This window comes from Dreissena polymorpha, chromosome 7, assembly GCF_020536995.1.
Source record: "Dreissena polymorpha isolate Duluth1 chromosome 7, UMN_Dpol_1.0, whole genome shotgun sequence".
In the NCBI taxonomy this organism is placed as follows: domain Eukaryota; kingdom Metazoa; phylum Mollusca; class Bivalvia; order Myida; family Dreissenidae; genus Dreissena; species Dreissena polymorpha.
The window spans coordinates 47,104,929-47,128,825 of NC_068361.1; the positions used below are offsets into that span (position 1 = coordinate 47,104,929).

Below are 23,897 nucleotides of genomic sequence, written 5' to 3' on the forward strand. Positions count from 1 at the left end.
ATATGTATAAAGATCAATAAAGCTATTCAAAGAAAATAAAATTATATGTATTTAATCCACTATAAATGTATGATTATGAGCAATTATACATCTTTGGATTGATTTAGGTAAAACAATCAATGAAACAATCATTCACATTACGCATGAATGAATTTGCATATAAGTCAGTAGACTTAATATTTCTGTATAGATCATCTAAAAATTATCAAGGTACCAGTGTTTGTTGGGTTTTTTTTGGGTAAAATTTGTGCCCTAAATTTGGCCTATTGTCAATCTAAAAAAAAATCACACAACATTTGATTTCCTTAAATTACCACCAAAATTCCCAAATGACGGTTTCCAAAAAGAACAACATATTTCTTTAATTTATCAATTTCAGAATTGTAGTAAAAATGGAGCCATTTTTTCCCAATACAAAGGATCTGGCCCCATTCTTAAATGGTGAAAAAATACACTGGTCATACAGATGTTGAAGTATACTATTTAACAAAAGATTAAGCACAGTCAATGAATGTAATTTATGTTCAAACAAGTAAAGATTCAAAGTTATATTTAAATGACTTAAAGAACTGTTAAAGTGTATAACATATACTACTCCTTTTAAATATTGTAATTAAAGTTCACAATGGTATAACGATCTAGCTAACATATCATTTTCTTTCACTCAGTACATCAAACAAAATCAACACATACGATAATAAAATGTTTGCTGCTATTGCACGGGAACTCAAATATGTATACATAATCAACTCTATGTTCACCATAAAGATTAATCACAATAATACAATATACTAAGTTTCTTATGCAGCAACTTGGAGGTATAAAGTTAGACTATTGTATCTTAAAAGACTATTCATCAACCGTATCATACACTTACGATGGAGAACAAATAATCTTAATGCTCATTATGAGCTTGTTACCTATATTGTTCTGTATAGTATGGGCCATTGGTCACTTGCCTTACATAAAAGAATATTGCGGATATATATAAGAGTTTCTCTCTGGGTTTGTTACGTATATTGTCCTGTATTGTATGGACCATGGGTAACTTGCCTTACATAAAAGAATATTGCGGATATATGAGACGCGTTCTGGGAAAACTGGGCATAATGCATGTGCTTAAAGTGTCGTCCCAGATTAAGTGCAGTCCGCACAGGCTAATCAGGGACAACACTTTCCGCTTTTATGTTATTTTTCGTTTAAATGAAGTCTCTTCTTAGCAAAAATCCAATTTAGGTGGAAAGTGTCATCCCTGATTAGCCTGTGTGGACTGCACAGGCTAATCTGAGACGACACTTTGCGCACACGCATTAAGTCCCATTTTCTCAGAACGCAACTCATATACATGTATTTCTCTCTGGACGATGATTCCGGAGTTTATATTTATTTGTTGATATATTTGGTGAGTCCAAGATATTAATATGTTAAGTCCGTATAACAGTCTCATGGTAACAATTAAAATGTGCATTAACAACATCTAAACATGTAAAGTGAATACTTGAGCTTTTGCTGGAAATCTTTTAAGAACAAATTCGTTTATTATGGAAACATCAACAAAGTATTAAAGGGGCCTTTTCACGCTTGGGTAAATTGACAAAATTGAAAAAGTTGTTTCGGATTCGAAAATTTTTGTATTAGTAATGATATTTGTGAGGAAACAGAAATACTGATCATTTACCATGCTCTAAAATAACCATTATATGCATGTTGTGACGATTTAAAACCCCGAAATTATAAAGCATTGCAACGAGAAACAAATTCATAATTTGGAGAGTTCTATTGTTGTCGTTATATTCTGTGAAACTACGAGGAATGCTTATATAAAGTATAAATTACATTAGGCATTGTATCCTGAAGAATGGCCGAGTGGTCTAAGTGGGTACTACTTTTACTCCATGACTCCAGGGGTCAGTGGTTCAAGCCCTGCTGAGGGTTACCTTTTTTTTCGTTTTTTAATTTTATTATTGAATTTCTACTGGAGCTTTTTGTATCTAATGTTTACATTTATCAATATAAAGCATTTTATGACAAACTTCAAAACATGCCAAAATCTGTGAAAAGGCCCCTTTAAAACATAAATTTTACAAAAGTTCACACATGTGATCAATGTTGACTGAGTTGTAAAAGTAGAACTATCAGATAAAGGTAGTTAATTTAAAATTTTGAAATTTTGCTTTTAGAAAGACTTTCTGCAAATATCTCAGGCTTATTTAATAAGTATTTTGAAACACACAACTTAAATGGAACTGTTAAAAGATCATTTAAACGTGGAATGCGAAAAGAGTATTTTAATGAATCCCATACCATTGTTTTGTGCTCTATTTACACATTCAATTTGATTATTAAAATTATTTACAAAAATTACACTAATACATTGCCAATACAGTAGTGAAGTTTTCAGAAAGAAATAACAAGTGAGAAATATTAATAACATTTTGTTGGTGCCTTCTCATTCATTGAAGCCAAAAAAAATGCAAGAAAAAAAGACACTTTAAAGCCTTATCACCCATAAAAATAATATTATACATCAAATAATCAATAATTTCTATTGAGACAATTTTTATTAAAGACATCAAAGAAATAATTTCATGCTTGTTAGATAAAAGATTTAAGTATCTTTACCATTAAACCTGCAGCTTTATTCCAATGCCATAACAATTACCTAACTGCTAACATCATGTTGAAACAACAATTTTTGACAAATATGCACAGAGAATAGGCCTAAAACCACAAATCTTACCATTACAATCTTTCAATAAATGTTATAAACATAAACATGTAGCGACACTTGAACAAGAATCAGTATTCTAGGTATATCACAATGTTTAAAATATACACAAACATACTATAAATAAAATAATCAACTGGCAGCAGCCAATTGTATGCAGGTGACATCATGTACAAGAAATGAGAATGTTTTCAGTTCAAACATCTATGAAAATATGATATTAATTGGAAAGTGAATTAACATTCTATTTTAATAGCAGTTACATCATTTAACATTTAACAACTAAGTAAGAAAGATTACAACTGTCCATTTTTCGTTTACTGTGTAGTAAAAAAGTAATATGCTCACAGGGTTATAAACTAACTTTTTGACAACAGCTCATATTTGTTCTGTGGGAATGCCTTGAAAAGGAAACATAGTTGGTTTCTTGGAAAAATCTAAGGACCCAGCACATGTTTTAGGGACCAAGGACTCATGTTTATTTATATTCCTGTACTCATGCACTTGTAAGTCTTTTTCCTGGGATAGAGCCAGAATGATCTTATCCACATCCACATGCCATGCACAGGTTCAGGGACAGGCTTTAGCAGATAAGTTTATACAAAAGTCGTATTATAAGATCACATTCAATTTGACGGAAAGATTGTTTGATTTGAAATACTGATTTATAGGACCAAATTAGTTTTGCTGAAAGCTTGTTTAAAACACAAGATCTTAGTAACAGACATTTTTAGTTAATAGATTTAAATTTTAATACCATGGCTGAGACAGAAATTTTCAGTTATTAAATGCTCATAGTCATGACTAGGGCCTACAGAAATGAGTGCCAAAACAAAAACTGCTTGTATGCAATTAAAATATGTATAATAACATGTATTTGAACATATCTGTGAGCTATTATTAAACAACTTAATTATTTAACGTACAAATGTGTATTCTTGACAACAAGTATAATTTCAATATGTTACGAGCACATTGTATATGGTTCAAACATGATTCATGGTTTCATCTCACAACTTCTTGATCAGATTATAAGAAACCATTTCAAAGCATCACAAAATACATTACAGTTTCACCAACGACAGCCACAATATCAACTAAAATTTAACCCATTTATGCCTAGCGTCTAGAAAAAAGGCATTGGCAATCAGCGTAGACCCAGATAGACTGCATGATGCTGTTTGCTTAAAGGAATTTCCGTAAGAAATATTCCAAATATAGAAATAAATATACTAGACATCCCTAATTTTGGAAATAAATTGATCCAATTTAGAAGGATGGGAGAGTCCACTTGGCATAAATGGGTTAACAGCAAGGACATTGTTTCAGTAAGAAAAGCACAACAGCAAGACGGAGTGATGAACAATACTTATATTGTCTATAGCTAACAAAACTTATGTCACAGGCCTACTGCATTTCAACAAATTTGCATAAAACAAGTAATTGTTTAAAGAATACAAGCGTACTAAAAAAACTGCCAACATGTACTTGTACAGAGCCAATAGAAAGCATTAACTAAACTTAAATATGTAAGTTACAGCTTGTAAAGACATCTTAAGAACTGGTTCTATTATCCATATTGAAATAAAAGCTGGATACTGTGCCAAGTTAATAATTTCAAGCCAAGTTAATAATTCCCACTCCTTAATAATAGGTAAAAAGTGTATGCATGTGCGGAAATTGTAACCAAACTGTGTATTCCTCCTATTTGAGATTTTGAATGAGCTTGTGTTATCCATTTCGCCCATTATCTGGATTTTGTGAGTTTGTCTTATACAATGCATTCAACAGATACTGATACCATTAGTGTTTTTGTGGAACTATTCCTACTCAGCTAAAGATATATGATGACGGGGTTTCATTTAGTTTGGTCGAGACGGGACTGAGGGTCGGTCTGGAATTCTGGGGGCATTGGCAGGGCCCGGACCAGCTGGCTGGGCACCACCGCGTCTGAAAGTGAATACATAGGCATTTAGCACACTTGAAAATATGAACATACAATTTAAGGCAACAATGATCTATAATTTGTACAAGCCTCCATCTGGGAAAACAGTGTTAAATGAATGTCCGTAAAGTGTCGTCACAGATGAGCCGGTGCACTCTGCACAAGTTAATTAGGAATGAAACTGTCTTAAAACACAAAATACATTAAATAGGCAAGGGTAGACTGCACAGGCTAATCTGGGACGACACTTTCAAACATGCATTAAGCCCCATTTTCCCAGTGTGAGACTCAAATGTATTGTTCAAAGTTGCTTTAATTCATATTTGAGGCTTGTCATAAGAAAACCGCCTTGAAAGCATGCATGCATGCCATACAAGAACACAAATCATACATTCCAGTCTCATGGGGACTTTGAAGCTTTTGCCAGAGTTGTGTCCAGCATACAGGTCATGTTATAATTTGTTAAAGTAATTCACAAAAATCAAAAACAGACTGCAGTCTTAGTTTTGGTCTTCACAAAAATGGTATTAATGGGCATGTGTCAAGCATCATCAAGGATCGACTTATGTAATCTGCACTGGCTAACTAGAGCACTTTTTTGCTTTTATGATATTTTCTGTGTGAGGTTGTCTCTTTAAACATACATCCACTGTAAGGCAGTCAAGCACAGACATGGATTGTTTCCCAGTGTTAGCATATCAAGCACAGACATGGATTGTTTCCCAGTGTTAGCATATCAAGCACAGACATGGATTGTTTCCCAGTGTTAGCATATCAAGCACAGACATGGATTGTTTCCCAGTGTTAGCCATTCAGACAGGTCAAGGATGATACTTTATGTTCTTGCAATTTGCTTGGCTTTCTTGATATCTCTCATTTTGCCCCATATATAAATATATTAGAGAATAGAATACTAAACAACAGGATTAATGCTTAAGTATCAAATTGTTCTCTTAAGAGAATTTTGATATAATATGACTTTGTGAACTGCATTTTTATTATTATGTACAACTATTCTACATAAAATGAAAACATTACAACATGATAAACAAGTGCACCACATAACGGGTGCTCGGCTGCGAAAGCTTGTCAGAATTTTTTTATTTTTTGTTTAGGTCACAGTGACCTTGATCTTGAGACCCAAAAATGGGTGTGGTGTGTAGAACTCATGAAGGTGCAGCTTCATATGAAGGTGGAAGCACTTTGATTTTAGAGCAAAATATGAAGGTATAAGCACGATGCGGAAGTCGGACGACGACGGACACTACGAGCTGGCTATGACAATACCTCGGGTTTTCTCCAAAAACAGCTGAGCTAAAAAATGAATATTTGATAATTAATCATAAATTACATTTAAAGTAAAAACATTGACATACATGTACCAGCAAGACATGAATATGCAGATAAAATATTAATTATGAGTCACAAAAGAATATAAATGTTTTTGAGAATATTTACAGTCATAAGTTGTAGACGAAACTGTCTGTGCAGTCAAAAGAACATATAAATTAAAGCTATTCAGATCTGATGAACAGACATGTACTGAGTTGTGTTCAGCTGTTCAACACACAGACATGTACTGAGTTGTGTTCAGCTGTTCAACAAACAGACATGTACTGATTTGTGTTCAGCTGTTCAACACACAGACATGTACTGAGTTGTATTCAGCTGTTTAACATACAGACATGTACCTTTAACACACAGACATGTACTGAGTTGTATTCAGCTGTTTAACACACAGACATGTACTGAGTTGTATTCAGCTGTTTAACACACAGACATGTACTGAGTTGTATTCAGCTGTTCAACACACAGGCATGTACTTAGTTGTGTTCAGCTGTTTAACACACAGACATGTACTGAGTTGTATTCAGCTGTTTAACACACAGACATGTACTGAGTTGTATTCAGCTGTTTAACACACAGGCATGTACGGAGTTGTATTCAGCTGTTTAACACACAGGCATGTACTGAGTTGTGTTCAGTTGTTTAACACACAGACATGTACTGAGTTGTTTTCAGCTGTTCAACACACATACATGTACTGAGTTGTTTTCAGCTGTTCAACACACAGACATTACTGAGTTGTGTTCAGCTGTTTAACACAGACATGTACTGAGTTGTTTTCAGCTGTTCAACACACAGACATGTACTGAGTTGTGTTCAGCTGTTTAACACACAGAGAAGATAAGCTCTCATAGATAATAACAGTAATAATCAGCATCTAAATCACTAAACCTAAAGCTAGGCTGCTTTTGTTCTCATTTTAAAAAACATAAGAAATAAGGAAATTTAATATATAGGTTTATACATAGAAACTTTTTTCGTTGCTATAACAACAAAATAGACTTTCTACTAAAGGATAGATATTGCTAGAACATCTGCATGGAAAAAAAATATTTTTTTAACTAAGCATGACTTTTGCCCTTTGCCACAGAAACAGTCTCACCATAAGGAATAGATACATATCAGTGCTCTAGCTACATGTATAAGCCTTAACAGTGGGGTGTAGCACCCTGCCCCCAGAAGCTCCCACCTGCGAACCCCAACATGCCCTTCTTTCATCTGTTATCATAATTATGTAGCAAATTTTGGTGTGAAGTTCTAATAAATTATATGCACACATTTTGACGGTGGAAATAATGTTCTTTAAGTATAGAATCAATGCTTTAAATTTAAAACACACTTCTAATATGAAATACATGATACATTGGAAATATGCCATATGGATTATATCACCTCCCACGCCTAAGTGCCCTTTTAGCAAAAGAGCACCCTTCGCTTTCCAATTCCTAGACGGCGCACTGCATATTATACATTGTATATGGTTGTTACTGGTTGAGTCGTGGGTTCTGTTTGATTCGTGGGTATAGAAATCGCGAGAAATCTCGCGATAGAACGAGCGCACATATGCAGATCGTTACGGAAAAATGTTTTGACACGGTCACCTTTTTTCCGATCAAAAATGCGTCATAAACAAGTAAATAGTGTAATTCATCATAACTTAATAGGTCCTTATGAAGTATTTCCTCATTTATGTATTGTTCATATAGTGTTTCAAGTAACACAAAATTGTTTATTTACGAGTATTTACCATGCTACATCGTCTGTTGACATTTTTTCACAAGAAATTAACCTGTCCTGCAAGGTCAGTTTAAAGGCTATTTATAGTATGCAAATCTTGAAACTCTGGCAGCCAATCAGAACCCACGAATCAACCGGAAGCTTATTTTCATTATGGTAGTTTGACACTATCAACACAGTCGATTATTTTGATGTTTAAAGACGATAAACATTTGGAAAAAAGCAACACATCTTAAAGAAGAAAGGTTAATAATTGTTTTCATTATGATTCATGGTCATATATTTATAAAATATTTGTGATGTAACAACTTTATGAAAATTACCCACGACTCAACCAGACTATAGCATATTGTACAAGCACACAAAGCTGTTTTCATTCTAAATTTGGCACACCAAAACATGCAAAACATGTTAAGTTTAACACTGATATAACAGTAACGAACATGTTAAAATTTAGGAGGTTGCTTTAATTACACAAGGTATTTCCATGCAAATTAAGCCATGCAAAAGTACAGCAACTCAAACTCTAAAAGCACCACAACCTACCAAAAAGAGAAAAAATGAGGTCAAAGAGAAAAGTCAAGGAAAGAAAGAAAAGGAAAGGGACAAGCACTGGAACAAGATGTACCTTGACACAGAACCGAATTTGTTGACAGAGGTTGTCGACCTATATTTAGACAGGGTACAATATCAACTACATGCAACAACAACATCCTAAAAGGGTAACAATACGATATTTAAAATCATAACAATTAAAATGGACAGCACAGTCTCTTTTATATAAGATATACACTTCAACACCGTTATTTCAAACACCGATAATCCGAAGTCACCGTTATTTCGAAGTATTTTTCCGGTCCCAATTTTGGTTCTTCTTTGTTTTATGTAAAATTTCATTGTTAATCCGAACTTCGTTAAACCGAAAAAATCGTTAATTCGAAGTGATTATGTCGGTCCCAACACTAAAAGTTGCACTTAATCATCAATCTTTAATCCGAAGTCAAAGCTGCAAAACGCTGAGGATAATTTCACACCTTTGTCGTCTGGGCGTGGCGAGTCAAAAGCTGATTATTACACCTTTGTTGTCTGCGCGTAGCGTGTTAATTTTATAATGTCGTCAAAAGCCGATAATTACTATTTATGTAGTTTTGCATTCTTTAGTAACAAATAAACGTGTCACATTAGGTCTGAGTAAATGTGGTCCAATGAAATTCATCTTATATAAACTCTACCTTCTGCAAGCAAAATACGGGCGTTAGTGAGATTTTCAGTGTCCTTGACAAATTGGAGTAATATGTTACACACGTCCAGTTTAGTGCTGCTAAGGGCAGTGTTCAGAGAGACATCGATCGCGTCTTATTTACAAAAAATGTTAATTCATTTCAGAAAATGTACTCATCTGTATTTACATGTATGACAATTTGTGCTATTTGTTATATTTTATATGGTCTGATAATTTGTGTTATTCGTAATATTTTATATGTTCTGATAATTAATGCATATTCATTATATTTAATAATTTATGTTTTGTACTGAGAGAAAACATAAAATCTATTGCAATCTGACTAGTTTACGTTTTTAAGTAAAACAATTATTAATAGTAGCGTGTAACCGAACCATGTGAATTCCACAACGTTTTATTATTACAGAATCAAAAAAGTCGTCTGTCAAATAATTATTTCGAATTATCGTTAATCCGAAGTTTTTTTAACGGTCCCGATGACTTCGAAATAACGGTGTTGAAGTGTAGGTATCACAAAGTTATATATTCAGCCCTTAATTTTTATTTGTGTTTGTCTACAATCAAATACAAATCAACTACCCGGCTGAAAATAATATATAAAAAAAATTTTTAATCAAAACTGCAGATTTTTTGCAATAATGCTGGACGTTTTCATTCAACTAATCTAAGATTAAATCTACTATATTATATTTTTTCTTTAAAAATGATATAAATGTCCCTTCAATAGATTATTTTCAAATAAAAAAATATTATTCATACATGGTCTAAAATGGTCAAACCAAAACATGCATCATGCAACATTTATGTTCCAAACTTGTTTATTCACAAAAAGCTAAAAATCATGCATATTATATGGACAGTACATACTATTGTATATGTTGTATAAAACCATAATTCCTAGAAACTTTCTACATTTAATGAATCCTGTTTCATTTAATATAGATTGAAACTTGATGGTATTTTATTGTTTTACCAAACGCAAAAAGATCTGTCCCACAACAGCCCGCTTGACTATCCTTCCACTTTGAAAGCATCATGTATATATTCTGTAGGTGATCAAATAAAATGGCCATACAGACAATATTTGAATTAGAATCTGTAGTAGTTATTAAAAGATATATGTAAAGATATAGATCAATGGTTCTAAATTAAAACTAGAAATGCAACCATGCCAATACATTAAATTATCAAATTATTTAAATACAATTAAGCTGAATTAAATTAACTTAAAAAGCAAGTTCTTCATATAATATACCTTCCCACACTAGTACAGCACAATTCATCCCTCCTGACAAAATTTATGGAGCAGAAACTATTTTTCTATATTTAGTAATAGTAACTTCAGCCTATTGATGCCTCATCCAATTTCAACATACAGGTGTGCAAGAAAGATATCTTCAAACAAAATAACAGCACAATTCTTCCATCCAAACTAAAAATACTTATTGGAAACTGATTTTTGATTTTTAGTAATAGTGACCTTCATCACAATTGCCCCAAATGCTAACCCAACATAAGGCTGCATGTAAGCTATCTACAAACAACATTGCAGCACAATACCGACTTCCAAACTAAAGTTATTGAGTGGAAACTCTCTTTCAAATTTTTGTAACAGTGACCTTGACCCTTTGCCCCAAATGCAAACCATCGCTAGATTATTAGCATGTAACATACCTACACACAAAATTACAACACACTATCCAGTCCAGAAAAAGTTAAGTTAGGGAACCAAAACTTTCTTTATACTTTTAGCAACAGTGACCTTGACCCAACTGGCCTTGACCTTGATAATTTCAACCTAATGATAAGTAGATATGTCAGTTGAAGAAAGAAGTTTTAACAAGCAAATGTTAACCTGATTTTTAGAGTACAAAAAGGGGAATATTGCTAACTTGCCAGTCTGAGTTACCAGCCTTGGTCTCTGACCAAATATGATGATCCCGAAAACACATGTGAAATTTCAATTGAATAACTGTAGAAGTTACAGAGATATGTGTAATCCTTAACCTACATCTAATTGTGAATGCTAAACATTTACCTATAAATAACGCGCAAAAATGGCCTAATTCTGCTAGAAACTCTAATCGAACTACATCACTGACCTTAATCAATGAACCAAAACAAAGGTTTGACCTTTTGACGGAATACTGCAGTAAAAACTGATATGGAGATATTTCATGATTACCTTTAGGAATATTGTAAGAAAACAAAAAGTGGCATAACTGAGCCAAATTGCAGGTCAGTGATGAAACTTGGTAAGTAACATCAAATAATGATCCGAAATACATGTATGCAGTTTTAATGAAACACCTATTTGAGAAACAGTGATATTGAGATGTTGTCTGTTTGCCTTATACCTTTACCACTTAGATAGGTATTTTGACACATTCGTAGTCCCAAAAGAAAGTTACATTAAATTGAATACCTTTCTTACTAAATTCAAGTTTCAAACGCTTCATTTCCAACCCTTAGTTACTGATGAGCAGCAAACAGCATAAAACCTGAAGACTTTGAGTTACGAGTTACTCACAGGCTGTTCTGGTTTTATGCTGGTGGCAAAAGCCATTTTCTCTTTGCTTCTTATGGGGTAAAGGGATTAAGGGGGCAATAAGCAGACACTGACATGTAGGTGAGTTGTATAGCTAAGACTTTTCAGTGAAAAGTCCAGCTAATATGTAGAGTATTATAAACAGATACAACAAATAAAAAGCGGACTATAATTATTTATTATTTAGTTAAACAGCATTTGCCAGTAAGCAAAATACTTTTTAAAATACTATTTATTTTACTGATGATATACGCTGCAATGTACGGGCAAACACATCACTGCAAGTTCTGGGATTTGATAATGCGCAAAAGAAAAACGTAAGAAACATTTGATCAAATGATACCTTACTATTTCATTATTATATCGATTAAAAAAGGCATGCTCACAAGATGCACATGTCCAAACATATGTAAAACACATATCTATACCAAGAACAATAGTTTACAATATTTAAGGCTATGGTGTGTAGGTGTTCGAAGACAAAGATGTGAATATTGCCGATAGCATGTTTCAATGTAAGCCAAGCTGAGTAATTGTAAATGTTTGCTTTGATACAAGACTTATTATATATTATTATATACTTAAACAAGACTTACATATTATTATACAGGTAAATATACACAACCTCCCATAATATGATCAATCAATTCAACAAAAATGACAGTTTATAACCCAAGGGAAAAAACTAACAAAAAGACCAAGACTTCTGCACCCTGCAATTTGTTCATTTGTAAATAAAATTTAATTATTCTGCCACCCTTTTATTTTATTTGTCAATTTATATCAAACTGTTGAATATAAGAAAAAATTGCTTTGATCTTTCAAACATTACTCTTTTCAAAATATAAATCGTTATATCTCCCATATAAAATTAGAGTTGAAATAATCACTTTAGAACAACAAAGATAAGATTCCACTAAGACGCTTTGTAAAACATCTGCCTTCAATAATTTCATCTCAGATCATGGGTCCAGTAACACAACCAATCTTAACATTTAACCTCACATCAGAAGATGAGATATGAGTTTCCACTCAGCTGAATATTGAGACTGTCGGTCAGCACAAGCAAACAAACTCAAATCTCAATTCTAACAAAATTAATGCATCACCCTAAATCTCAGGGTTGAGTCAGACTCAAAACTAAAAAAAAATAATCTGTGAACACCAAATTAAGCATAATGAAAAAATCTCACAAATTGAGAAAATCTCAAAGTTGAGTCAAAATATTGACTTAAGTATGTTCATGATCCTGGGCTCTGATCTTATCCTATCACATCAGTTTCTATTACTTTCAGACCAGACCAGTATATGAACACTTACGTGGGGATAGCTGGTGCAGCAGGGGCCCCGGGCGCTGGTCTGTTAGGGATACCGGGTGCGGGCCGGTTGGGCAAGCCTGCCGGTTGTGGCTGCAGAATGGTGGCACTGCCTGGCCGGGTTGGCAGTGGGGGAGCAGGGGCACGGCCTGGTTTGGGCGACGACGGGCGACTGAAATGTTTCGTAATTTAATTATATTTGAAATATTAGATTTTACTTTGGTGATTCTTAAGAAATTCTTCACATTGTTTTTCACAAGTTATATACAGTTTTGAACTGTTGATCCACACTTAAGAGCTTACTTTAAAAAATACTTGCTTTTCAAATGTGTTTTTACTGTGTAGTGAACTATATATGGCACTGAATATATTCAGTATATTAAATTGTTGATACCAAATATCTGTTTTGGATAAACCAAACATTTTACAGAACAAGAGCACTGCATAATGGATGCCACGCTCGGCTGCGAAAGCTTGTCAGTTTTTTGTTTTTTTTTAGAGGTCACAGTTACCTTGACCTAGTGACCCAAAAATGGGTGTGGCATGTAGAACTCATCAAGGTGCAGCTACATATGAAGTTTCAAAGTTGTAGGTTGAAGCACTTTGATTTTAGAGCCAATGTTCAAAACCTTAACAAAATGTTAAGGTTTTTCCGGACGACCAAACATGCTGGCTATGACAATACCTCGGGTTTTCGCCGTAAACAGCCGAGCTAATAAAATATGGTTAAACTGAGCCTACAACATTATATTCCTTTCAGAAAGCAACAACAACAACATCAAATTATTTTTTTTTAACTATTACCCAGCATAACCCCCAGCTCCGTTGACAGGGTCGGTAGGCTCGAGCCACTCGTTGTCCACGGGAGGCGGTACAGGAGTGGACACGGTTGACACGGAAACGTCTCCAATGATCTGCAGAGCCTCCTTGGTGGCGTGGTACATGCGGAGCAGCTCCTCCCGGCGCATCGTTTCCTCTGGTGACTCCTCCATCATCGAGTTCTGGTCGCATGTCGAGTACAGGTGAGCCATCAGGTCAGCGCCAATAAACTCCTTCACCTAGATGTACAGGTATATGGGTGTGTTATTTTGTAAGCTCACAAACCAAAAAACTCCTATTGTTTTACTTATTGGATTCACTAAATCTTCAATTACAGATGTTTCAACAAAAATAACACTTTCACCTAGATATACAGGTACATGGGTGTGTTATTTTGTAAGCTCAGGGATGCAAAATATCCTACTGTTCTACTAACTGGATTCACTTAATCTTCAATAAAAGATATTTCCACATAAAGAATACTTTGACCTAGATATATTTTCCAGTAATTTAAGATGTGTCCTTTTAATTCTTTGTCCTGCAAATTTAGATAATTTGTTGAAAGCTGTTTTTTTAATGGACATCTTTTCTCTTTATTTAAACCAAAAAATGTTTACTTAAATGACAGTTACTGAATATCACAGAAATATGATACCTCAAATCAAGGGGAATCAGCACAAACATATTGTATACTACAAAGAACTGTTAAGGAAATACAACAGTATACAATCTTCAACCCCCAACATGCCCCAGTACTTACATTGTTGACAATCAAGTGCATGATTGTTTTTGGTACAAGGTCCCGCTGGGTTTTCCCTACTATCTTCGTGTAAGAGTCGACCAGGTTACGAATTGTCTCCACCTGCCTCTCTAGTTGGGGATCCATGGAGCCCAGGTCATCCTTCGACTTAAAGAACAAGTAACCTTAGAGGTCAGGGAGTTTAACAGGTCAACTTTTTACTTAAAGAACAAGTAACATTTATTTAGAGTCAGGGAGTTCAACAAGTCATCCTTTGACTTAAAGAACAAGTAACCTCAGAGGTCAGGGAGTTCAACAGGTCATCCTTTGACTTAAAGAACAAGTAACATTAAAAGTCAGCGAGTTCAACAGGTCATCCTTCAACTTAAAGAACAAGTAACATTAGAGGTCAGGGAGTTCAACAGGTCATCCTTCGACTTAAAGATCAAGTAACCTTAGAGGTCAGGGAGTTCAACAGGTTATCCTTCAACTTAAAGAACAAGTAACATTAGAGGTCAGGGAGTTCAACAGTTCATCCTTTGACTTAAAGAACAAGTGACGTTAGAGGTCAGGGAGTTCAACAGGTCATCCTTCGACTTAAAGAACAAGTAACCTAAGAGGTCAGGGAGGTCAACAGGTCATCCTTCAACTTAAAGAACAAGTAACATTAGAGGTCAGGGAGTTCAACAGGTCATCCTTTGACTTAATGAACAAGTAACATTAGAGGTCAGGGAGGTCAACAGGTCATCCTTCAACTTAAAGAACAAGTAACCTTAGAGGTCAGGGAGTTCAACAGGTCATCCTTCGACTTAAAAACAAGTAAGATTAGAGGTCAGGGAGTTCAACAGGTAATCCTTTGACTTAAAGAACATGTAACATTAGAGCCAAGGTCATCCTTCAGCTTAACGCACAAGGAACGTTTGAGGTCAGGTCATCCTTCGACTTAAAGAACAAGTAACGTTAAAAGTCAGGGAGTTCAATAGATTTTGAAAACTGATAGTAAAATAACTGTATGCTTGAAATTTTCTGTGGTCAAATGAATTGTCCAGTGTTCAAAATATTTAAGTAAAGAACATGTTATGTTAAGATTAAGGGATTTCAAATACTTTTGAGAACAATGCATAAAATAACTGTATGCTTGAAATGTTCAGAGTTCAAATTAATATTGCGCTTTTAATAAACAATTAAGTCCAGAGTTATTACATGTATGCTTATGAAAAATTTGTTAAAATTTTGTTTGATTTTGTGACAATATTCCCAGCCTTTTTCACACCATTTTGAGTCAAATTGAGGATTTTATTTACAATTTACAAAAAAAGAAAATGCAGTCTTGATTGGTACAAACATTTTAATAGTTATCTAGATAAAACATAAATAAAACAGTACATTCTTATCATATGCATATCAGTAAAATGGATATTACAACTTCAAAACACTGAATTTCAAAACTTATCAGCTCATTTCCAAAATAAGTCTTGCAATCAAATATGAATTTTAGGACTGGATTTGGGAGAAATCACAACAGTTTTCCCAAATTGGACAATGACAGAATAATCGCAATTAAATCCGCCTAAAAAATTATGGTCATAATTGTTTTCCAAACTTTAAGTAAATTGATGCTCAAATTCCATGCGTAAACGTCATATTCCAAACATGATGTGAAAGAACCATGCTTATGGGAACACGAGTAGATACCTGCACAAAGGAAAGGAGCAAACGAAAGGTGCCACAAAAGCTTCCAACCCACCTCAGCCTTGCCACCATATAATTGCGGTACCAGTTACCTAAGTTTTAAGTTTAAACCAATTTATTTTAGCTTGATTGCATCAAATAGCCCAAGTCTTGCTGAAAAGCTCTCAGGTCTGTTTCCTTGATAAAATCAGTACTTGGTGGCAACTGGGGAGACAAACTAAAGAATGCTCCAACAGTGACCTCGCTGTCTCTAGCTGGACACAATGTTCACTACTCCATGGACACCTTTAACCACCTACCTTGTCATCACTGTTGCTTTCCTGCTATCGGTCTGAGTTCATTAATAAAATTAAGATAAAGTAATTATAATAGACACTTACTCGAAGAAAAGAAAGAAAATTTATTTCAAATTGGGATTTGTTTTTAAATTTTGCTTTTGGAAAAGGTCCATTTAACATACCGCTGAAAAAGGCCTGATTATCCCAACGCTTTTCAGAGAAAAAGTGGGGATCCGCTGTCCGTCCTGGCCACTATCTCCTCCTACACTATTAGCACTAGAACCTTGATACTTACACACATGAAAGCTGTGAGCCAGGGTTCCCAGCTTTTTGTATGAACAAATTTCCCTGATTTTTCCCAAATTTCCTGACTTTTCCTTGACTGGAAATAGTATAAGTCTTTTTCCAGGTTTTCCCTGATTTCCAGGTTAGCTGGGAACCCTGTCAGAGCATATGTGCGACAGTGCACTATTAGGAATTTTGATCTGACCCCTGGGTCAAAAGTTATGGGGGTTGAAGTGAGGCAGGGTCAGAGATTTTCACTCATTTTTTTAGGTTATTTTACATTAACTTCTTCATTTCTACACTGATTGACTTCAAATTGATACTGCACATCTCTTATGACAATATGGTCAATCTCAACTATGAATGGCCCCATTACCAACCCTGGGTCAAACATGCTGCGTGGGGATACGCGTCGGCCTCTGCCTCACCATTTCTAATTTACCTTGTCGTCACTGTTGTTTTCCTGAGATCTGTCCGGGTAGACTCCTGCGCGCAGGAACGAGGCCTTCCAGCTGTCCACCTCATCTTGGCTCTCTGCTGACAGCTCCAGCTGCTTGTAGTCTTTGTACACGTTTCTGCAAAGAGGAAGAGGCAGAGTGAAAATAAGGTTTTAAAATGTGTGATCATTTCAACCTCGTTCTGTGAAAACTGGGCTAAATGCATGTGTGTAAAGTGTTATCCCAGATTAGCCTGTGCAGTCTTCATTGCTGATCAGGGAAGACACTTTTCGTTTTAATGGAATGTTTAAAGAAAGTATCTTCTTTTTAAAAAATCTAGCATGGGCAGAAAATATCGTCCCTGATTAGTCTGTGCAGCCTGTACAGGTTACAGTCATGTACATGCAATCTGGGACTATCCTTAAGGCACATGCATTAGGTAAAGATTTCCCTGAACGAGTCTCATTTACTGAGACTTTTGCATTTGTACAATTTGGACCTTTCAAGAAAGACATTTCTGAAATTAACTTATTTCTTACTATGATCTTGTTTTACTAAGTTTTTTAAAATTCTTCTTAATAAATAAATTGTATATCCAAAAACAAGTGAGTGAAGGTAAAAACTATGTTAAACATTTTATTTGCAACACTTTCCTTTGTTGCAATTTTGAGATTAAATTTTGCATATTACTTAATTTTTTATTTGTAATATCTAAAAACAGCATTTATAGACAATTCACACACTTAAACTCAACAATTTGTAGGCACATTTGTTATGTTATACAACTTGTATAATTCCAAGCAAATTAATTAAATCTGGCAACGATTGAGTGAAAACTGATCGACTTAGAGTAAAGAAACAGCTAAATTGTCAAAAGGAAATCTTTTAGTAAATTCAAGGGCAATAACTCTTAACATGCTTGGATTTGGGTGATTATGAAACTAGATTTCATGCCAACAAACAATGTCAATAGGTTTGGATGAAATCTGTTAGTCTCAGAGAACAAAATTGAAAGTTGCCCACCAATGGACAGATTTACCTACATTAGCAAACTAATACTTTGATGGAGGCATAACAATTAATAATTGATTTGTATCAATCACATGCTAAGTTTTTTTTCCTCTCAATTTACAACAATGAATGTCTCATTTACAAAAAAAAAAATAAATATATCATTGCACTAATATTACTCAATTTAAAAAAGTGAATATATTACATTTTGTATGTTTTTACTAAATGTATTGACAAACTTTATCTCAATTATAATGTACAGCAATATGGAATAATTCATATTTGAAAATAAATAAACCTCACTATATTTACACTTGATTATAAAAAATGCATTTATAATAACATTAAATTGTTAACTTATTTTGTAATTACATGAAGTACAGTAAATACACTCATAAAGAAAATTGAGATTGTTTGGTAAATCTGAGATGTCCACAGGTATTAGTACAAACAGTACAAACTGTTATGAAAAGGATTCCTCTGGGATTCATAAATCAACTTTTTTAGATTGCATTATATATTAAAGCCACTGACCAAAAATAAGGAATAAACTAAACTTTCATTGAAAACAAGAGCACCGCATAACGGGTGCCAACGCTCGACTGTGGGTGCAGTTTTGAATAAATTAAAGTTTTTCAGAAATTTTTTTTTTAGAGGTCACAGTGAACTTGACCTTTGACCTAGTGACCCCAAAATGGGTGAGGCATGTAGAACGCATTAAGGTGCATCTGCATATGAAGTTTCAAAGTTGTAGGTGGAAGCACTTTTATTTTACAGCCAATGTTAAGGTTTTAGCACGACGCAGACGGCCGACGTCGGACATAAACGCCGGACGACGAGCTGGCTATGACAATACCTCAGGTTTTCTCCGAAAACAGCCGAGCTCAAATAGACTAGTTTTAATGTCTCAATAAATTTTCTCTTTTGAAAATTATAATCACACTCTTTACTAGGCAAGCACTTATACATTCAAATTCTTAATATTCCAGAGTATGAAATCAGAAATCATAAATGAAATAATTCCTTTAAGAAATTATAAATGAAATATTCCCGGTATGTTAAAGAAATCAGCAAATTTAAAGTGACCCTTCCAAAATATTATTAATACATAAGCACTAAAAACAAACTAAATGCATGGCCAATAGAACATTATAGCAGTACACATAATTGTGTCCTTACACTTACCTTGTGGTTGGATTAAATAATTGAAAAGCATATTTTCTAGAAAACAGCCCACTGTTATCTGGTTCAGATACTAGTAAACCGTCTAATGGCAACATAAAGCGTTTCTCTCGTTCCTGTGGTAAAGCAAACATAGAAACACATGGTCAGGGTGAGTTGCAGTGAATGGCCGGCTGTGATTGGTCAATGGTCAACTTGATTGGCTGACGGTGATTGGGGGCTATGATAGGTCAACTTTGAACAGTCACCTGTGATTGGTGGGCTTGGTTGACAATTATGGGATGACTCTGATTGGATGGCTGTAATCAGGTGATTGAGATTGGTCCATTGTGATTAGGGTTGATCTAAGCAGGATGAAGGTCAGGGCCTTAGTCAACTTTGAACAGTCACCTGTGATTGGTCGGCTTGATTGATTAGTAAACAATTATGGGATGACTCTGATTGGGTGCCTGTAATCAGGTGATTGTGATTGGTCAATTGTGATTTGTGTTGAACAAAGCAGGACAAAGGTCAGGGCCCAGTGTAATGAACGTACTTCAGTCATTAATCTGACTCAACATTGATTTTGTTTCTGAATTTTTAGGGTGAGTTTGACCATCATGCTCACAAAAGTTTTTTTGAGTTTTGAGTCTGACTTAACCCTGAGTTTCAGGAAGAATATGAGAATATTCTTCTAGCTTAATTTGAGATTGTTCGTGAGCTGAAAGACAATCTCAATACTCAGCTGGTTGAATATTTAAATCTCATCTGAGTTGAGGGGATAAATTGACAATTGTCATCATACTGGGCCCTGATGATGAAGATGAGTGCAATCGGTAAAGCTGATATTCAGAAGAACTCTTTCCCTACTAGAATATAACTTGCTGGTATGAATGATTTATACAATACAATACTACTAAAAGCATTTTTACATTACCAGAGTGTGGCTTCACAGTTACCTTTCAAAACTTTTCAAGAAGGAAAGAAATTCAAAAACAATGTGTGTCTATCAAATTTGACCAATATTTGGTTTTACAATAATGTATAAATGGATGAAAATTCACACCCTGGCATGTGTTTTTAAGCTTTGGTTAATTGCTTTTACAGGTGTTAATTGTATGTCTAACATGCAAGTACATTGCAATAGGTTAAGTTACACCATATCTAGTAATGAGGTTACTTGTTAAGTGTACAAAAAAAGCTAGACAATTTGCGATAGCAGAGATGCTGTGCACTTATTGAAAAGTGTTTTGTCTACATTATTTGTTTTAATTTTGTATAGTCTCTCTGAGCCCTTTACATCCTGCTAATAACTGAACATCAAACTCATGAGAGGACTTAATAACAACAAACAATGCTGCAAGCTACCATCAAGAAAGGACAATACTGTAACAACAACTATGCAACAGGAGCACATAACAACACAGCAATAAGAACAAATGGAACAAGAACAACTAGAATAGTCATAGAAGACTACAAATATCAGAAAAGCTAAACGAGCTTGAATCTTTTTCTTTTTTTATAATGTAGTTAACTTGTTTTACAATTAACCCTTTGCATTCTGGGAAATTTGTCATCTGCTAAAATGTTGTCTGCTGAATTTCTAAAATTAGCATTTTCTTCTTTTTTTTTCAAAGAATACTATCAGAATAGCAAACAGTTTGGATTATGATGATCTGGATCCAAACTGTTTGCAAAAGCCTTTAAAATGCGGTTCCAGCGCTATAAGAGTTAAGATGATTGAATGCACAGAAATTATAATTTATAGTTTGTAACCAATGTTGTCAAACGCCAAAAGCAAAAGAAATAATTACAATATGTTTATCAAATACGGTTAACAAAATGAATTGCTTCTCCTTGATTTTCTCTAACTCCTACTTAACCCCGAGAAGTTATTTCTCTCTTAAAAGTGACCCAAGGCAGACACTTATAGTCACTGAGTAATTTATCAAATGCTTTTCTAATTTATGAGGGGAAAATTAAAATAGTGTAATCTTAAATGCAAAAATGATATTACTGTCTTTAAGGAATGTGTCTGATCTCTTTAAAATATAGCTCAGGTAGTATAACCACTTCATAGAGACCGTAAGAAACAGTTCTGCCAGCATGCTATTATATAGTGAACAATAACCTCAATTATGGAAGGCTCTCATATGGTACACAGAATCGGCATTTGTCTTGGTTAAATACATGATGAATTTACAATGTAATATATAGACTGTTTTCACATGCATTTCTTGAGTTGACCAGGTTTAACAAGATGTAACTGTTGAAACAAATGAGTATCTTCCAAAGAAAACTGGGCTAAATATATGTGCTAAAAATGTTGTCTCATATTAACCTGTGAAGTATGCAAAGGCTAATCTGGAACAACTCTTTCCGCATAAACTGGATTTTGGCGAAGAAAATACTTCTTTTAAACGAAAAATACCATAATAGCAGCAAGTGTCGTCCCTGATTAGGTTTGGGGACTGCACAGGATTATCAGGGACAACACTTTACGCACATGAATTAACCCAAATTTTCACAGAATGATTCTCAAACCATACCTGGTAACAAACTGGGAAACACAGTGCAGGGCAGATTATACCGAGTTAACCACCAACCTTGTGTCTGTGTTGAACAGTGCAAACCCTTTTTTCTGTTTAAGGAACCCAGATGCTTGTAAATCACGTAAACATAAATTGTCCAAATTCAGCATAAACGTCTTTTCTTTTTCCTAGCAACAAGAAAACAGCAGGTGACAGTGTATATGTAATCGATTATGTGATGTTCAATTAGACAGAATGTTACACTTAAATTGGTGTACAGGTGTAAAGTGTGTTAAGTGGTAAAGGGTGAACAGGTATGATAGGAGGTTTTGGCTGAAAGGTGAGTTCATTAGTAATGGGTGTTCTGGGCCAGGTTAAGCATACAATTGTTAATTCTTGGATTTATTTATATGGGCAGTGCTCTGTGAGAAAAGGGTGTTAAATGCATGTGTGTAAAGTGTCGTCCCAGATTAGCCTGAGCAGTCCGAACAGGCTAATCAGGGACAACACTTTCCGCTTGTATGATATTTTTTGTTTAAAGAAAGTCTCTTCTTAGCTTGGCAAAAATCCAGTTTAGGCCAAAAGTGTCGTCCCTGATAAGTCTGTGCAGACAGGCTAATCTGGGATGACACTTAATGCACATGCATTAAACCCCCTTTTCACAGAGCAAGTCTCATATACATGTATGTGACTTAATTGTTGTCCCTTTGATATATTTGTAAATTGTAAACAAATTTGTATCCTCAAATAATTTGCATATGTTTGATAATGATATGGCTTTCAAAAAAAAAATAATTGGGTCTGAAGTAAAGAGACTGTTACCGTAATTTGACTTTAAAATTTTGGGAAACCAGGCCCAGATATTATTATCCATAAAGGGTGGGGTTCAGTAGTGTTAAAAGGTTGAGTTTCAACAACAATCATTTTAAGATGTAATAGGATTTTCAGATATGAATTAAGTGTGAAAGCTGAACAAAAATTACTATTTTCAATTTTGTTGAAAAACAGTTTAAGTAAGAACGAAGTTCCAATATTTAATTGGAAAAAATGATGTTCAGCAAAAAGTTGAAAACTAATATTTTTTAGCAAGAAAGGTTTTTAGAAACAAAAAAAGGATGTTTTTTAAACCCATAAATCAAGGTTTCTTAACACAGGGTATATATCATTGCTGTTGCTGCTGCACAGAAAATACAAACATGGCAAAATACGTAATATGCATCTTAATACTGTATTAAAACAAACTGCCTTCAATAATGCTGCCCTTGTCAGTTTTGAATCATTGGCCCATTTTAAGACAAAGTCTTAGGTAAAAAAAAAGATCAATGTCAAAATAAGGTCAGGTAAAGAGAGTTAGCTGAATAATGAATGGAAGTATCCATATTAAAAAAATTATAATTGATGTTTATCCAACGGAAGAATTGTGACCATCTGAAATGGTCCAAGTCCCCTTAGTCGGCCAATGTGAAGGTCAAAATGCGGTTAGATGATGGGTGGGTCCCAGTGTGGCGTATTCACAGATAACAGAAAAGTGATATTAGTATCATTATGAATTTGTAAACATACAAGTTGATTGCATAATTCTACTGTTCGGCAAGCAAATATTACTTATCCAAATGTTACCTGTAATTAATTTTGCAAACAATTTCAAACTTTAAAATAATGCAGAAGATGATGTTTCTACAGTTTATTTATTTAAATTGTTTTTTATACAGAGTTTGAAAGCGCAAATTCAAATAAAACCTAAATGCAATTAATAGAGTAGTATTGATTGCAGCTCAAAGAAACATTTAGGATCACAACCGATCTTAGATCTTACAGTAGAATTTACAAATAACACACCCAAAAAACTGCCAACAAATATGTGTCCATGAAAATGTTACAACTTTGTAAATTTGATAATCATGAATTAAAAATAAATGATATTTTTTAGCCAATGTTTTAAATTAACTTGTTACATCTATTATTTTATTTTCATGAATTAAAGAATCTAGCACTACCATATAGAAGACTTATGGATAGCAACAAGTAACAGTTTTGGTTCAAAGCTAGCAATTAATACCCAATATTCTAGTCAATAACA

The 23,897-nt window shown here is 34.2% G+C and overlaps 2 protein-coding genes across 7 annotated transcripts in view; one reads left to right on the forward strand and one right to left on the reverse strand.

The window, feature by feature from the left end:
- The window catches only part of LOC127838009 (ribonuclease 3-like), a 521,860-nt gene that overhangs the window by 24,262 nt on the left and 473,701 nt on the right, over positions 1-23,897 (forward strand). The gene's annotated exons all lie outside the window — the stretch shown is intronic.
- LOC127838010 (dynamin-1-like) overlaps positions 4,568-23,897 on the reverse strand; it is a 68,251-nt gene continuing 48,921 nt past the window's right edge. For 2 of the 6 annotated variants that reach the window (XM_052365505.1, XM_052365508.1), the window contains 7 exons: positions 21,893-22,005; positions 17,120-17,252; positions 14,444-14,590; positions 13,669-13,922; positions 12,869-13,036; positions 8,386-8,424; positions 4,568-4,678 (listed from right to left, as the gene is read on the reverse strand). In XM_052365505.1, coding sequence (XP_052221465.1) covers positions 4,591-4,678; positions 8,386-8,424; positions 12,869-13,036; positions 13,669-13,922; positions 14,444-14,590; positions 17,120-17,252; positions 21,893-22,005 — 942 coding nt within the window. In that variant the 3' untranslated portion in view covers positions 4,568-4,590. Of the gene's footprint in view, positions 4,679-8,385; positions 8,425-12,868; positions 13,037-13,668; positions 13,923-14,443; positions 14,591-17,119; positions 17,253-19,310; positions 19,424-21,892; positions 22,006-23,897 lie in introns of all 6 variants that reach the window. The other 4 variants (XM_052365507.1, XM_052365509.1, XM_052365506.1 and 1 more) reach the window with 3 other exon arrangements.